Below are 16,247 nucleotides of genomic sequence, written 5' to 3'. Positions count from 1 at the left end.
CGCTGTTTGAGTTCGATTCTCATCAGCTAATTCAACTCACGGGCGAAATATTCCTCACCAAACTGCAGTTTCAAATAGAAGGGAAAAAAAAAAAGACTTAGTTTAGTTTAAAAATAAAATAGAATAGAATAAAAAAGGGCAGCTGTGTGCTTCCAGCATAATATTGTATGTGTATGCACAGAGAGCCACATGTATTACAGTTGAAGATGATAGTAAGCACATGGCAGGCTGGAGGGGGAGGGAAGCCAGGGGCCCAAGCGCAGGTTATTTGGGGGGTGGGGGGGAGATCCTCTAATGTGCAAGTAGAATGGGTTAAGGGGGTGGGGGTAGGGTGTGTGTAAGAGCACATCATTGCTAACTCAACACCCACAGGTGTGGAACTGATAAATGGCACTTTGGGATATGGTTTAGTAGAATCATAGAATCAATAAGGTTGGAAAAGACCTCAGAGATCATCAAGTCCAACCTGTCACCCAGCACCTCCTGACTAACTAAACCATGGCTTCAAGTGCCACATCCAATCCTTTTTGGAACATCTCCAGGGATGGTGACTCCACCACCTCCCTGGGCAGCATATTCCAAGGGCCAACAACTCTTTCTGTGAAGAACTTTCTCCTCACCTCTAGCCTAAACCTCCCCTGGCGCGGCTTGAGACTGTGTCCTCTTATTCCGGTGGTGGTGGTCTTAGGCTGATGGTTGGACTCAATGACCTTAGAGGTCTTCTCCAACTGAAACAGTTCTATGATTCTATGGCTCCAATTCACTTTGGTTATTTACACAGAAGACAAAATTTTAACAGCAATAAAAGGCAGGCTAAATAATCAAAGGTCTTTTCCAACCTGGTCTGGTCTATTCTATTCTATTCTATTCTATTCTATTCTATTCTATTCTATTCTATTCTATTCCATTTTGTTCTATTCTATTCTATTCTATTCTATTCTATTCTATTCTATTCTATTCTATTCTATTCTATTCTATTCTATCCTATCATATTCTGCTCTGTTCTGTTCTATTCTATTCTATTCCATTCTATTCACTGGTTGATCTCTGAAAATACATGGGCTGCATTTCACAAGCTGAACCCCTCTGCACCTTCATTTGTGTGCAGACCCTGCTTAGGCAGACAGCATAAATTGTAAAATATAATGACAATATTAGAATCTTCCTTTGGCTTCCCCTCGACGAGAGAAAAACCGCAGAGGGAACACTATTCAAGCATTTCCTTTATGCTCATAAGTTAATCAAGAAGCATCAGGGAATAAGACAGTTTTATGGCTTTCCACTAAAACGCGATACAACTGGCAGACACTTGAGCGATTTTGCAGTTGTCTTTCCAAAGTGCAGCAAACAGCGCAACAAGGAGAAAACAAAACTAAAGCAGGTTTGGATCCTGGCTCTCGAAGGCTGACAATGAGGTTGCAGGAGAAAATAATGTGTCTGCGAGCTCCGAGACGGCCGCCTACGGACAGAAGTAACAACAGTAACGAAGCCACGGAACATCTTGAGCAATTTACGAGAGGAGTGTGCTCAGAATATTAAGCGTCGGCAATAAACAAGTGAATAAATAAATAACTAAATAAATAAAAGCTATGCGGTCGCTGCTGTTTCAGACTCAGGGCTCGATCCTACCCACGGGCGGGTTTTTTTTTTCCTGAGGCAGTGTCGTCTCCTCTGTATGTAATGTGATGTGACGGACGAAATATACCGGTGCATCCCCAAAGCAGCTCCGTGCCCCCAGCTGGCGCAGGGAGGGGAGGTACAGCTTCACAGGGAAACTGAAGCACACCCAGGCAGGTCGCCACCTTGCCCCGGAGCCAGAGTCCGAACCCCTCCCCAGTATCACCCCTCTTTCAGACGGAAATTTCGACTCCCTTTACACCTCGAGACGATAAAAAATAAAATAACAAAAATACTCCAAATAAATCCTCCTCTCTCCTCACACCTTCACCGCCCAAGCATGTGGAAATGGGGAGAAAGGGGCAGCACTCTCCTACGGTCATCCATTTTAAAACGCGAGTGGATTGCCCCGCGCTTCCCCTCCCGATACTCCCGGGCAATAATCCTTCCTAGGTGTCCCCCCACACACACCTCCTTCAAACCCTCGGGTGATATTTTTTTCCCCGTCCTTCCCTTGCTCAGCATCTCTGCTGCTGCTCCCCAAGTGCTCCCTATTTCTACGTTTGGGAGCAGCGTCCTCACCGATGCCCTTATAGAGGGTGAAGAGACAGGGACTGAGAGGGAGCCCGGAGGGTCTCTGGGCACCTTCTGCGTTTGCAGCCTGGCAGCTATCGCGGCGCTTCGCCTCTCACCCGCCGCACCGTTTATGGGCAAACAAATTCACAGTTTACACGCAGTAAAACGTCGATATCGCGCTCAGTGGTTTCGGAGAAAAAGGCTCTTCGCAGGGATCCTCATTAAAAAGAAGAAAAAAAAAAAAAAAAGGAGGCACTAAACTTTATTTAGTTTCGAGCATTTTCTTGTAATCAATAAAAGTTAGCTGTTATCTCCCGGCGCATTTGGCGGGGAAGTTTATTGCCTGCCGGACGGATTAAGGGCGAGACAGGAGTGCACCATACAAGGAAGGGACTCCCGAGCCCCTCCATCCCAGCCTCGGATTCATAAAATATAACCATCCATTACGGTGCCGATATCTGGAGCCAGCAAATATATACAGACTATAAATTGTCGCCGGCGGGGTGCGGGCCGGCCACGGGGCTCCGCCCGCCCGCATTCCTCCTCTTCCCGAGCTGGGGGGGTAGCCCGGGGGGGTCCCCGGTCCATCCATCACCGCCGTTATGACTCTGCGATGCAGCAAATGGGTTGTGTAAAGAGGCAGCGTTTGACAAGGTGGCATGGTTATCCTGTCCAAATGATGCATAATATTAGTATTAGGGCTTAGATCATCGCATGCTTTTAAAATCATCACCGCTAACTAGAGGGGGGAAAGGGGGGAAGTCCTGGAGGGCTGAAGGGGGGGGGTGGGGGGGGCAAAAGTTTCCATGTAGATAATGATTATAGATGGTGGGATTTATGGGGAGGGGTGTGCGCACAAATAAACACGTCTACTGTAGCCATAGAGAGGGGAGCCCGATCCGGACGGTGCCGCTGAGCTTTCCACCCCCACCCCGTTCTTCCTGACCGAGGCATGATGCGGGAACGAGGGATGGGGATGATCGCGACATCCCTCAGACCAGGGACGGCCATCAGGACTGCGCACTTCCCATGTTCCCCGGTCACATCCCCGGGGACTTTCTAGAAGAGAAAGCAGAGACCCTCCCCTCCTCGCTCACCAACCGCCCATGGTTGTTGTCACAGACACTAGTGGGTGGGGGCGGAAAGGGGCTCTCATAGGCTGGGGAAGGGGCCACTCCGTCTAAACCCTCCACATCTCCATCTGCTCTTATAGGATATAAGAATATGAGAAATGCAGGATGGTGAAGCGAATTGTACCGAGATGTATTCAGGGAGGCAGCCTGGCTCCCTGCCGCATCTCATCCCCTTTCTTCCCGCTTTCCGGGGCTGGGGTCAGGCACAAGCTGGAGGCTCCGGGGTCCCGGCAGAGCTAGAGGGAGTCTGTCCTGGTCGCACATGGGTCACCGTCCACAATAGCCCGGCTCAAATCGGGCAGGGCCAAGCAAGCTCCCCTGCCTGCAGGCAGTCCTCCCGTGGGAGGGTTAAGGGAGAGAGTATTTGAGCTAAGTGAAGAAAGGGAGAAATGGAGAACCCCAGCCTTACCCCTTTGCCTTCCCGGTAAACCACGCCACCACTTCCCTACTCTTGGCACAGAGCAGAGCCCCTTCCCTGCGAGGTTGCACGCTGTGGATGCCGACATTTGTCCCGGCAAACGTGAAAGAGGGAAGAAAATGCCTCTTAAATTGACATCTGCGCTGCCTCCTTGCACGGGGCTGATGCCGGGGCCCATACCGGCGTCGGTCAGCAGAGCCAGGTGACAACGGTGCCATGAGGAGGATAAAATCCCGACTCTGAGTGATTTATCAGCCGTCTTTGACCCCTAAATAGTTGACTTACATGGCTGGTGACACATTACCCGGGAAATGGGGCTGATGTGATTTGTGGAGTGTGTGTCTCTCCCCTCCACACCTCCCGACCTCTCTTTTCAGCTGCTGGGTGCAAAAAACTCTTCAGCCTCTCCGATCACTCCGATGTAGCCATCCCTCTCATCCATTCCATCACTCTCAATCCCTCCAGCATCCCCATACCCTCCATCACCCCCAACCCCTTCCCCTCCATCACTCCCATCTGTACATGCAGGTGGCCAGGGTAACCCCACCGGTCCCTGTCAAGCGGACAGGGCTGGTCCTTGGCACCTCAGTGTCAGGGAGGAAGAACAGGAAAAAGACAACGAAGGCCGGGAGAGATGGTCTGGGTCCAGTCATAGCTGGAGGGGTGTGATGACTGAAAGCCTTTGATTTGGGGTTTGCCTGCAGAACGGGGGTGGGAGGAGGGTGGCCCGGGTTTTTTAAGGCAAGCAGAAATTTGATTATAGCGTACGCCAGAGGTCTGTGATTTGCGGTGTGCGGATTTCATTAACTAGGGACGTTTGAGTCCCGGAAAGCTCGGTCAGGCCTCGAGGACGGGGATGCAGCTTGACCCCTCGCCTCAGCTTCCTCAGCAGCCCACAGGCCCTTGCAATCCACCCGGCAGGAGCAGAGGGCGGGGGCAGCCTCTTTTCCCGCTGCCCCGTCGGGCAGAGGCAGCCCCGACCCTTGCGCGTGTCCTTCTGGGGGCAAACGACAATGGGGTACAGGGAGCCTTTCGACCCACCTCCACTCGTGTCACCTGCTGCAGCCGCCACTTTGGCGAGAGGAGGGTAGATAGGCTCCCCCCACCCTGAGGAGCCCTACGGCGTTTCCCTTTTTGATGATGATGGTGGCGGTGAAAGGCAGCAGCAGGCAAGAAGGAGCCGGAGACAGCCCGGCCCTTCGGGGGCTGCCTGGCTACCCGCCGGCGCAGGAATGGTATCGGTTCTAATTGCCATCAACGAATGTCACCGGCAGAAGGAAAAACAAAAGCTGCCTCCAAAGATCCCGGAGCAGAATTTGGCAAGGCTCCTAAAGACACCAATTAGCAAAGGCTAAACCCATTAATGAAGTGGCGGCTCTCTGGTTTCAGCCAGGTGGTGCAGATCAGAGAGCTTGTATCTGCAACAGAGCTCCGCTTCTCTCCAGCCAGGACCTCACAGCGAACTTCCACATCAATAATAGGCTTAATGGATCTCATTAGGGCTGGGGCCGAGAGCCTCGACTTGGGAGCAGCGGGGGAGAGGGGAGCAGGGTGGGCAGCGCTCCTACTGCCCGGCCTGGGAGGGGTACGGGCTTGGTTACCCGAGTGTGAGGCGACGGTCGGGCGACACCGCCGTTTCTCCGACGGATACCCGGCGCTCCCCGCTACCTGGCAGAGCTCAGGGGGTTGCGCAAATTTCGTTCCTAGCAGGTTCTTTCGAACAAACGGGACCTTGGCATCTCTTCGCGGGGCTCGCTCACACACATCCCCTTTGCTCACCGTTCATCTGAGAACCCTCATTCCTCCGAGCTATGGGTACGCTCATCTCGCCGAGCTATGAGCATCCTCGGCCATGCTGGTAGCGGAAGGTCCCGGTGATGTGGCCCGGTCCCTCGAGCCGGGGCTGTGGAAGAGGAGGAAAGGGGCTTCTGTAAATTGATTTTAAAAGAAAAGCGTCCAGACCTCATCTCCGTAAACGGGGACAAGGGAGAAGTGAGGAAATATTTCTGCTTCGGCTAGGGGAAAGCGAAAAAAATAATAAGAAGAAGAAGAAGAAAGAAAAAAGAAAAGCGGGGGGGGGGGGAAGGAAAGCTCGGGTAGAATAAATTCGGCTGAGGTGAGCTAGAATATTTAGCTAATGGAGGTGGACTATGAAAGGAGACTTCATATTTCTCTCCGAGGAGTCTCTCCAGGTCCACAGCCGAGAATACACACAGCAAACATTGTGCTTGAATTATAGCTGAGGGTTTGCTTTATTTGAATTCACTGGTGTTTATTTAAGAAAGTGAATAAAGGTTTTGTGTAAACAGCCATTATTTCTGATGAGCGCTCAACAGCAATAAGAAGGGGGTGGTTTTTTCAGTTGAGATTGTGGCAAAAGTTGACATTTCGGAGATTGCAGTTTGTCTTGCCGACGCCAGGCAGTCCCGAGGCATGAACTGCAGGGAAAGCTGTGTGTGCCTCTGAGTGTGAAACGGCGATGCCGAGCGAACCAGCGTCTGAAAACAATTATTTTTTAAGACACCAGCTTAAGCCCGACATTAAAATAAAATAAAAATATTTTTCTAAGGAGCGGGCCAGTCTCTCTCAGCTAACGAGGACGGCGAAACCAGGTTTCGCTGCCGCCTGCTCCGCGCCCGCGGGGCTCTACAGGGGACGGGGTGGGGAGGCATCGCCGACCCAGCGGGGCCGTGGCCCACCTCCCAACCCTGCGCCCGCCGGGAGGGACAGCGGCGGTCCCCAGCGCCCGCCCCTTTTTCCACCTTAAATCGCTCGCTTAAAATACCGCGTTTGTTTTTGTTTATTTTTGGAGCTTTTGTTTGTTTGGGTTTTTTTCTTCTAACGTGGCTGTTATTTCCGAGGCTAACTCGAGTCTTTTTGCAGAAGGGAGGTTTCTGCTAAGATAGAAGAAAAAGAGCTCGTTTGGCTTCTTAATCCGGCTCCGGGGGAAGGTGGGGGGCATTTCTAAAGTGCTCCCCAGGAAGAATCTCGGCAGGAGCTGGTTCTGACCATTCTGACTGCGCATCTCTGCGAGTGAGGATGCTTGCAGACGGGGCAGGGATGTCGGAGAGGCACTGAGAGGCCTCCTGCTTCTTTATCGATTTGGTTTCCTACACATACCACGCAAGGAGGAGTCAGGGAAACCTCTGCTCTCCGCACAAAGGTGTGCACCGCTCCCGTGTTTCTTGTCTCCCCCACAACTTCTCATCTGAAATAAGCCCCAAAAATCTTTGGCCGGCATTCCGGAGGGGAAAATGAATCCGGTATATGCCGGAGACTCTGGCTTGCCCGAGGCCGCGGAGGCTGGAGGTAGCGCCGGGCAAGGGCCCCCCGGCCTCTCCGAGGGGATCCCAGCCCCCTCTGGGCAAGTGGACCCGCGCCAACACGAACCTGTTGTGGTGGGTGGGTGCAGCCCAAATGATTTGGGATCGGGTGGCACAGGTCTGAAAAGAGTCACGACGGATTTAAGGTGGGAGGGAGTGGGTAAAGAGACCGTCCGAAAAGCTCCTATCCCTGGTGTAAAGGCTACCGACGAACTGGATCGGCGGAGGAATCGTGGGCTTGAGTGTTTCTCCTTCAGAAATAATGAGCATCAAAACCTTTCGTGTTATCAGGCGATAACGAAGCAAACAAAAAGGGACATCCCCAGGTTGTTTGGTTTGGGGTTTTTTACATATTCTGGGGAGGTGTTGCATTGCACAAACAATCAGGTCGATTTCACAGACGAAGGGCGATCCAGCTTTCTGCAATCACGACGCTGTCCCTACTCTTCCCGCAGAAACTTAGCAGCAATTGCAGCCCTCAACGGACTCAGCAAATTTCCTTCCCTGTCTAGATGGGCACAAATCCCTCCATCCGAGCATCTTTCCCCAGACTCTCAGCAACCCTTCCGGCTCTGCTGCTTAGCTAGTGCAGCAGCCCAAGGTGCACGTAGCCCCAAATCCTGGAGGCGGTGGGGCTGTGGGAGCAAAATCACATGCAGGGCAAAGGAATTTCATCTCGGCTCTTTCACTCGGATCTAAGCATCTTTCTCCGTAGCCTGAGTACCACCAGTGCTAATGTTCCCCTTTTGCTGCATTATCTCAAGAAGGTGCCATAAGGACGCTGCCCCTGCTCTCTCCCCGATCCGGGGTTTGGGCAGGCAATGCTCTCTCGTTATTTGGGCAGGCCGAGAGCTCCCTAGCTCGAAGGAGGCACAGATTCTACTAACCCTGTTTCTCCTTTCTCATCTGAGAAGAGCCACGTCGGACTCGTCTCTGCCGCACAGGCTATTCTTTAGGAAGCAAAAATGAGAGGCAAACAAGTTCCCGAAAATCCACGAGCTGCACCACAGTGGTTTGTCGGAGGAGGAATAGTCATGTTCCACCTGTCCCACATCTTTGGGAAAGTTACAAGTCCCTAGCAAACCCCACACTATCTGGGGCTGGAAGTGAGCTGCAGGGCCCACTTCTCGCCCCGAAAAGCTGCAACAGGCCCTATGTCCCCCTTGGCAGAAACAATTTACAAGTTCCTTCCAGACTCTTTCCCCCGATCTCCTGACTCGCAGGGCTCGGGGGTGGACGGCTCCCGAGTCGCGCTGCCGTGCGCGGGCGTCGTGCGCATCCAAGGATGCAGCGCAGCTTTAAGAGTACCTCTCCCGGACCTCTCCCTGTCCTCTTCTTGCTCGGTTGCACCTTATTTACCACCTTACCCGTCGTCTTTTGGCTTGCCGTTTGCCCCAGCTCCCTTCCCCGCAGTGCTTGGCGGGGGCGAGGAAGGGATGCTGTCGGCATCCTCCCTCAGGTGTTTGCTTCTGCCCGAGTACCCCTGCTAGAAGTGGCTCCGAGAAGCGTGTTCTCCCCCGGTAAACCCCCTCCAGCCCCGAAGGATTTCTCGCCTGAGCTCTCAAGCAAGCAACAGTAGGGGGCCAGGAGCTCTTCTGTCTCCACATCGACACTTCGCCTTATTTCTCCGTTTTCCTTTTCTTTCTAAAGGTGTCACAGGCTCAGCACTCTTCGGCCTAGCACGGGAGGGAAGCGGGGGGCGGCTTGGCTTCATCTGCCCTCGCCTAAGATCCCTGGCCAGGATCAGGCCTGACGGATGCTGCCGGGGAAGGGAAGAGCGGGAGGCCTGGGAAGCAGCCACCCGCCCCGTCCTATCCCGTAGCTTAGGAAGAGCGACCCACTCCTTACTGCAGCGCTTTAGATTTTTCTGAGGAGCGAAGCCGACCATGAACCGGGGGACCCGGTCCAGACCCACGAAGAGTCCCAGTGCAGCTGAGCTGTCCCTCCCAGGGAGGCGCACCCAGTCCTGCATCACCCCCCGGGTCAGCCCCGCGGGGTTCAGGCAACCCCCGCCACAGCTGCTCTGCCCCAGCGCCGCCCCCGAGTCACGCAGAGCGCCTGCCTGACGTCACAGCGAGCCCCTCTCCCCCCTCCCCCTTCCTCCCCCCCCCCCCCCGGCCTTCCTCCCCCCAACCGCACAGCCACGTTTTGATGTCACCTTCCCACCCTACCGCGGGGGCACGGCGAAGCGGAGCAACACCAAAGCCAAGCAAACACACACCACCCCACTGCAGCACCCCAAAACCGGCCCAGCCGGCCCTCGGCAGCACCCCTGAGAGTGTCAGGGAGTCTAACAGTCCTTCCGCGCCTTGCATCAGAAACCAAAAGCCACCTCATAAAATAGACAGATACTTATGTACGCACATGAGGATCTACAAATGCAATTAGGAACTTTCTCTCCTGAGGCACAATTTTGCGTAATCAAATCCGGTCCCTGTCACCGCCTTCTTCAGAAAAAGGAGGGGGGAAGGGGGGGGAGAGGGAGAGAGGGAGAGAAGAATTTAAAGACAACAACAACAACAAAAAAAAGGCTAATGTTGCCGCGGGAGGTTCTTTGACGGAGAGGAGCAGGGACAACATCTGCCTTTATGCGGGGCGAAAGGAGTTGGAGTAGCCTTAGCAGCCCCTCTCCCCTGTTCAACAGACTGACGTGGTTACAAACCATAGCAAACATTTTATTTACAGGAGATATATATATATATATATATATATATATATTTATATATTTCGTCAGTGCAGTATTTCTTGGCCGGATTATTCGAAGCAACAAGTTGCAACCGATGAGGAACGTTGGCAAAATACTTCACATTGTAAATTGTTTGGGGGAGAGGTGGATTGGGTAGAGGGATTTTGGAGCGTGTTCTTCGGAGTTGGATTTTCCTGGAGAGGACAAGGGGCAGGAGATGGAGAACAAAATAAAATTATTTGGAAAGAAATAAAAATAGAAGGAGGTATCCCGCTGTCCTTCCAGCAGCGTGGAGGGAAGAGGCAGCCGCCTCACGTCCAGCCATCCCAGGGCCGAGGTTCCCCGCTCCACTGGCATCCTCGGCGTCTCTCCTCGGGCCGGGCCGGGCGTTGGCCGCAGGAGGGAGTAGGCCGGTGCCGCGCTCCCGGGGCGGAGGAAGGCAGATAAATTACGGCGCAGGTCCTGGCCGCGGTGGCCGCCCCGTCTATAGGCCACTCCGCGGCTCGGGACTGGCTGCGGCGGCGGGTGGCGGCGGGGAAGGGAGGCCGGTGCTACCGGAGGATTTGCCGAGCCCGGCGGCGGGCAGGCTCCGCTCGGTGCCCTCAGTCCGTTCCGTGTCGCTGGGGGCCATGTCGAGGGAGTCGGCGTCGCTGCTGTCACTGTCGCCCTCGGAGCGGCTGGGGCTGCGCTCGGGCTCGCCGGTAGCGGCTGGTGGTCCGGCAGCTCGCTGGGCCGTCTGCTCCGGTTCTGGTTCTGGTGGCAGCTCCTTGTCCTTCTGGGCCTGAGCCTCCTTGGAGTGCCGCCACTTCATCCGCCGGTTCTGGAACCACACCTTCACCTGCGGCCGCACCGCCCTTAGACGGGAGGCACGGCCCCAACCGCGCACCGCAGCACCCAGCCCCCGCGCCTTCCACCACCGGGGACGGGCAGCGAGAAGAGAAAGGGATGCGCCTTTCTCTTTCCTCACCACCCTCTGCCTGCACGATTAACGCCACTAAGGTGGCTTTAATATTATTTTCCCCCTCCTCCTTCTAGTTTGCATGTTTAAATACAAAACGTCCCCCACTCCCTGGTTTGCTTGTTTGCTTAGTTTTGGTCGTTGTTTTTTTTTCTGTTGGTGTTTGTTGTTCCCCCACACACCCCCCCCCACCCCCCGCCCCGTCTTTCTACTTCTTCTCCCAGGAAGCTCGATCTTGCTCAAGAAACCACAGCGTTATTAAATTCTGTGAGCTGTGGGCCTTCAATAGTGGAATCATTACAGAGTGCTGCTTAATGATTCCGTTTGAAGGACATTTTTCACTTCCCCAGAGCTAAGGATTTCACAAGGCAGGGAGAGATTTAGGGGGGGAATTAAAACTAAAAAAGTACATTTAAAATAGTGTGTTTGTTTCTGCTTCCTTTTACCTACATTCCCTCTTCAGTAAGGGACACACTGATGACCTGTCCCGGCCCTGCTCCCCTCTCTCTGCTCCTCGCTGGCCAAAACAAAAGCAAAAGCTCTGCACCGAGACATGAAATCGGGGCTCACAGGAGATGATGGGGGTAAAGTCCCACTCCTTAACCAGCCCTACCAAAGATTAAAGAAGGGACAACGCTTTTCAACATCTCCACCACCCCTCCAATACCCCTCTAAAGTGGAAGTAAAATTTGAAATAAACCCGAGGATGTTCTTACCTGAGCATCTGTCAGCCCCAGCATTGCCGCCAGTTGCTTTCTGTCTGGTTTGGTGACATATTTCTGGATTTCGAACCGTTTTTCTAAACCTTTCCGTTGCAGGTTGGAAAAAACAGCCCTGGACCAGGAACGTTTCCTCTTGTACGTCTGGGGCAGCGTGTCCTTGGTTAAAACTGCATATGGACCTGGAAGGGAGAAAAACGGGGGGACAGAAAGGAAGACGTTGTTATTAATATCGATGCCTAAAAGGCAGCCTCAAATCGATCAAAATAACATCCGGACTGTAGTGTGTGGGGAAGGCCTGGGCTAGGGGGGTCTGGGTACAGGGTCCTGTCAGTATCTGCTCCCTCGGTCAAGGATGGAGCGATTTGGACCCGAATTTCTTCCTGTCCCCCCTCTCCACCCCTTCTCTTTCGGTTCAGGTGTTATTTTGATACTGGATGGAATGAAACTCTGGGGTCAGGTCCTAGCCGACTCTTTCTCCCCCCACACAGCCCGGCTTTCGCCCAAAATCTGAGCCTCGCTAGAAAACAACGCTTTTCACGGCCTTCCAAAAGCGCCTGGCGCGTCCCTCCGAGGGGGAGAGCGCCTGGATCGGAGGCTGCTCCAGGGAGGAGGGCCCTGAGCCCCAGGAGGGTCGACGAGGGACGAGATGTACCTGGAAAAGTGTCTTGAAACTGGTGCTGAACTGAACTCCTTGGGTTTGTGTTTAAGGGACCCAGAATAGCAGAGGCCTCGTTAATGGGGTCTAGAGACGCGAAGAACTGGCCGGCGGAAGGCTGCAAGTTGGGGACATGAACCCCAGTTTGGCGGCTGGTAGTTAATAAGGAGGTCAGATCTGCGAGCACAGGAACAAGGAGAGCTCTGTTACACCGCGGTCAAAATCGACACCCCGGCACGCTCCGGGCGTCTCGGCCGGGCCAGACGGAGCGAGTCCCGGCAGGAGCGGGCTAGGCTGATCGGGGGAATTGGGCAGCCGCCTCCTTGCCCCAGGGGCTCTCTTCTGGAAAGGCGACCGTGCCCCGGTAACCAGACATCCTGGGGGACATCCCTACCTTGGTCAGGACGCTTACATACCGCGGGGGAAGAGGGATTGAAGCGAAAGCCTTTACAACGGGCTGTGCCCTCGCCCGCCCCGGGCCCGGAGACCGTTCTGCTCGCTATTTTTACGCTATTCCTATTTTTCCTAGCCCGGTGGCATGGGCTGATGCCCTGCGCGGATTCGGGGGTGGGGTCGGGGAGGGATATTTTAGTGAGGGCTATTAGGAACTCGGGTTTATAACGCTCTGGATTTTTAATAACTCCTTTCTTGGCTAGACAGAAACATTTTCAAAGCGCTAGAAAACGTGATATTGTTTAGAAATTGTGGTAGTATAAATAAAAATGCACGACGAACGCTAGAGCAGAAAGCAGACAAGCCCATTTCTCTACCTCTCAGAGTGTTGCCTTCCTTGACTTTGGGGTCAAACTCCGCCGATAAAATGCGGTCGATGCCGAATTTCAGGTCCTTGCTGGCGGGCGCCGGCGCCGAGCCGTGCGTGTGGCCGCCGGGCAGCCGGGCCGGGGCTGGGCCGCCTCCGCCGCCCGCTGCTGCCGCTGCCGCCGCCGCGGGGGACCGGTGCTGCGTGGGGCGGTGGTGGTGGGAGTGGTAGGCGGCGGAGAGCGGCGAAAGGCGCGGCGGAAAGGCGGTGGAAGGGGCGTCTGGGGCCACAACGGGCGTGGGCCGGAGCGGAGAGGCGGTGGCGTGGAAGGGAGTGCCGTGGTGAACGGCTCCCAGCGCTGCCGGTATGCCGGTACCGGGAGCTCCGGGCAGGCTGTCTGCGGGTCCTCCTGCCGCTTCAGCGCCGGCGTGGAGGATGTCGGCGATGCAGAAAGAGGGTTTCTTCGCTGCCGAGGCGTCCAGCGGGAAGCAGCTGCCGGCTGCCGGCCCCGATGCCGAGCAATAAGCCGCTGACCACAAGCTGAAGTTGGAGGCGTAGAACGGAGCCAGCCCGGCCGTGTACATCCTGCCCGGGGAAAGGGACGACGTGCTCCCGCAGCTCAGCTCCGGGGTGCGCACCGCGGAGCTTCCCGCTGCCCCGGGAGCATGGGGAGGGATGGCGAGCAGCGAGGCAGCTGAGGGGGCAAAGCGAGAAAAAAATAACCACCAAAAATGAAAAAAAAAGAAAAAAAAAAAAAAATGGAAGAATGTCCCACAACCCACGGCGAGACGGAGAGAGAGCGAGCGGCCTCGGAGCAGAGCGGCACAAACAAAACAAACCCAAACCAAACCCCCTTGCCTCGTACTGGGGGAAGACAGAAAAAAAAAAAAGGACAGAGAGATAGCCACCCCTCCCCAAAACTTTCTCTGGCAGAGACACTCCCGGGCTTCGCAGCAGCCGTCGTTCCCTCCCCGCACCCAATCCGCGATCTGCAGGGCTGGGCAGCACCGCCCGCCGACACGCCCACGCAGGGCAGGGTCGCGGGTAGGGGCCACCGCGGAACTGCGCGCTGGCGACGCGGCGGCCCCTACCCGCGGTCCGACTCTGCCCGGTTTACCAAGCAAAGTACACCCCCCCACACCCCCCACCCCCACCCCGCCACACATACATCTTCTTAAATTCCTCCCTCAAGTTTGTTCCTGATCCCAACTCAAAAAAGCGGCGCAAGGGCGCTGTGCTTGCTGCAGCGATTTCCAAACTCTTTGAGTTAAAAAAACTCCCCAAACAAACAAAACGCAAACGCGCAGGGAAATTCTTGGCGATTTAAGGCAGATCCGTCCTCTTGGAAATGATTCCCAGGGAAACGGGTTTCCTTCCCGGATAAATGAGCCTAGGGTAGTCTGGAAGAAAATGAATCTGTGCTGATGTACTCAACGTATGTGTATTTATGAGAGCTCCCAGCTATTCTGGGCCCAGGACGCGTTTGGATCCTTCATTGGCAAAGGATTAATTAATTAATTAATTAATTCTATTTTATCGACAATATAATTTTATAGAGTTTTTTTAAACCTCGTTCTCCATCCCGGTGGCTGGATCTGCTGCCACACCAATTTCACCTTAAATATATTAGTTTGTGCTTTCGCAAACCTTTGACAACAGAATTATTCACATTCATTTTTTTTTTACTTTATTTTTTTTTTTACCGTCAGCTTTCTTAGGGACAAATTTATCAAAGCATCTTTTGCGCTTTTTGTCCTTCCCTCTAACATACATATTTGTCCATGAAAAAAAAAAAAAAACAAAACACCAAACCCATCAATCTCTTTTAGTTATTACACTTTTAGTTTTCACGCCCGTAAAACCAGCCGCTCTAATTTTTTAGCAGGCTCCTCGGTCGGATAAATTTTAGGGGTTTTTCTCTGGCTTTGTTTCATTTTTATTTTATTTTTATTTTTATTTTTATTTTCCAAATAGCTTCCTAAATTCTGAATGTTTTCAGGGAACCGCCAGAAACGCAAACTATTTTTCTTTGACCAGATATTAACATATAGTTTCCGTGTGAATATACAAACCACCTGCGAGCCGGAGTGTAACGCGTTCCTTAGCTAGAACCCTGAGCACGGGAAAAGCGAAGCTGGTTCCCCATGAAAAGCCCGCTTTGGTTTGGTTTTTACTAACGAGACGAAGCCGAAAATAAAACCAAAAAAGGCGGTATGGCTTGACGGGATGTATCCGAAAACCAAAGGTGGCGAAAGAAAGGGTTGATTAGGTTTGAATTTTTCCTGCTTCGATAACGGAAAGCCCCTTTGCCTTCTATCTCCCCCCCACTCCTCCATCATTCTCCTCATGCAGGTGACCCGAGCGACAGTATTTTGCTCCCAAATTGGATCAAACGATTCCTGTTTCACTCGCGTTTCCACCGCCGAGCAGAGCCGCACACCAGCCCGCCTGAGGGAAGGGCAACGAAGGCTGCTCTGCCCGCTGCACCCCAGCCGCACCCCGCACCATAAAATTAGTGCCGTAGGTGCCATGGGTGCCAGTACCGCTGTTGTACCACTCCGGGGCTGCTCGCCAGGTAGTCGTTGTGTATGTGTAAAAACAAACCGTGGTGTTTTGCTTTATTTTTAGGAGTTTATTTCAAAGTTCCGCTCGCTCCGCTACCGGGAAGCGCCCGGCGATGACCAGCAGCAGAGGGCAGCGCAAGTTTGCGAGGGCCCCGGGCAGCCCTGGCCCCGGGCAGGGCCTCGGCTCTGCTCCTTTCGGAGGGGCCGGTGCCTAGGGGGACCGGTGGAGAAAACCTCTCCTTCCCCGCTGTCACCGTGCGGTGACAGAAATAACCCGAAAGTAAACGCTAAACTCTCGGCACTTGGGCCTCCGGAGGGCGAGGGAGCTGGGCAGCCTCAGCCGCCGGGGCAGGTGCCTCCCCGGGTCCCGTTCGTCGGGGCACCGCTGCGCCTCTGCGGATCCTCCGCGGGCGAAACCGGGAGCACCTGCCTGTCCCCTGCCCAGGCTTCTCCCTCTCCCGGGGGACAGAGCCGTCTCCTCTCCCCATAGGCCTCCCTCCCTCCTCGGGCCTCCCTTCCCGCGCACCTTCCGCCCCGGCGGCTTCGGGGCCGCGCTGCCCGGGGTAGGCGGCGGCCCCTCCTCCCCGTGCAAGGAGGGAGAAGGCTGCAGGAAACCCGGGGCTCACTGCAGCCCAGGTCATCTCCTGTTTTTTTGAGAGGTTCCAACTCGGACTAAATGAGCGGATGTGCCTGTGAGATTTGTCCCAAAATAGAAGCGGCTTTAGTATTTTAGGATACAGCAGAAATCCTTATTTCTTCCGGAGAAAAACTTCATAATGAGCGTGAGCACTTCCCTTTTCAATATTTGTGCAACTTTATCTCGACTAGCAAGTTG

At 54.2% G+C, this 16,247-nt stretch overlaps 1 protein-coding gene and 1 long non-coding RNA gene across 3 annotated transcripts; both read right to left on the bottom strand.

Moving 5' to 3' along the window:
• Positions 1 to 2,286: 2,286 nt before the first annotated feature.
• LOC137448844 (uncharacterized) lies at positions 2,287 to 5,694 on the bottom strand. Its single transcript, XR_010989236.1, has 3 exons — positions 5,524 to 5,694; positions 3,451 to 3,648; positions 2,287 to 2,861 (listed from the first exon to the last, which is right to left on the bottom strand). It is a non-coding gene; the product is annotated as an uncharacterized lncRNA (long non-coding RNA).
• Positions 5,695 to 9,225: 3,531 nt separating this feature from the next.
• HLX (H2.0 like homeobox) lies at positions 9,226 to 13,787 on the bottom strand. 2 transcript variants are annotated; one of them, XM_068153522.1, is made up of 4 exons: positions 12,859 to 13,786; positions 12,086 to 12,265; positions 11,428 to 11,612; positions 9,227 to 10,591 (listed from the first exon to the last, which is right to left on the bottom strand). In XM_068153522.1, exons 1-4 carry the CDS (start codon positions 13,430 to 13,432, stop codon positions 10,238 to 10,240), a joined length of 1,293 nt encoding a protein of 430 aa, XP_068009623.1. In that variant the 5' UTR covers positions 13,433 to 13,786; the 3' UTR covers positions 9,227 to 10,237. The 2 variants fall into 2 exon arrangements, with proteins under 2 accessions (XP_068009624.1, XP_068009623.1); XM_068153523.1 differs by lacking the exon at positions 12,086 to 12,265 and having other exon boundaries at positions 9,226 to 10,591; positions 12,859 to 13,787.
• Between the last annotated feature and the right edge of the window lie 2,460 nt (positions 13,788 to 16,247).

This window comes from Melanerpes formicivorus, unplaced genomic scaffold, assembly GCF_026170545.1.
Source record: "Melanerpes formicivorus ecotype bairdi unplaced genomic scaffold, bMelFor1.0.p_v2 SCAF_26, whole genome shotgun sequence".
Taxonomy (NCBI): Eukaryota; Metazoa; Chordata; class Aves; order Piciformes; family Picidae; genus Melanerpes; species Melanerpes formicivorus.
This window is presented reverse-complemented; position numbering and strand designations above follow the sequence as displayed.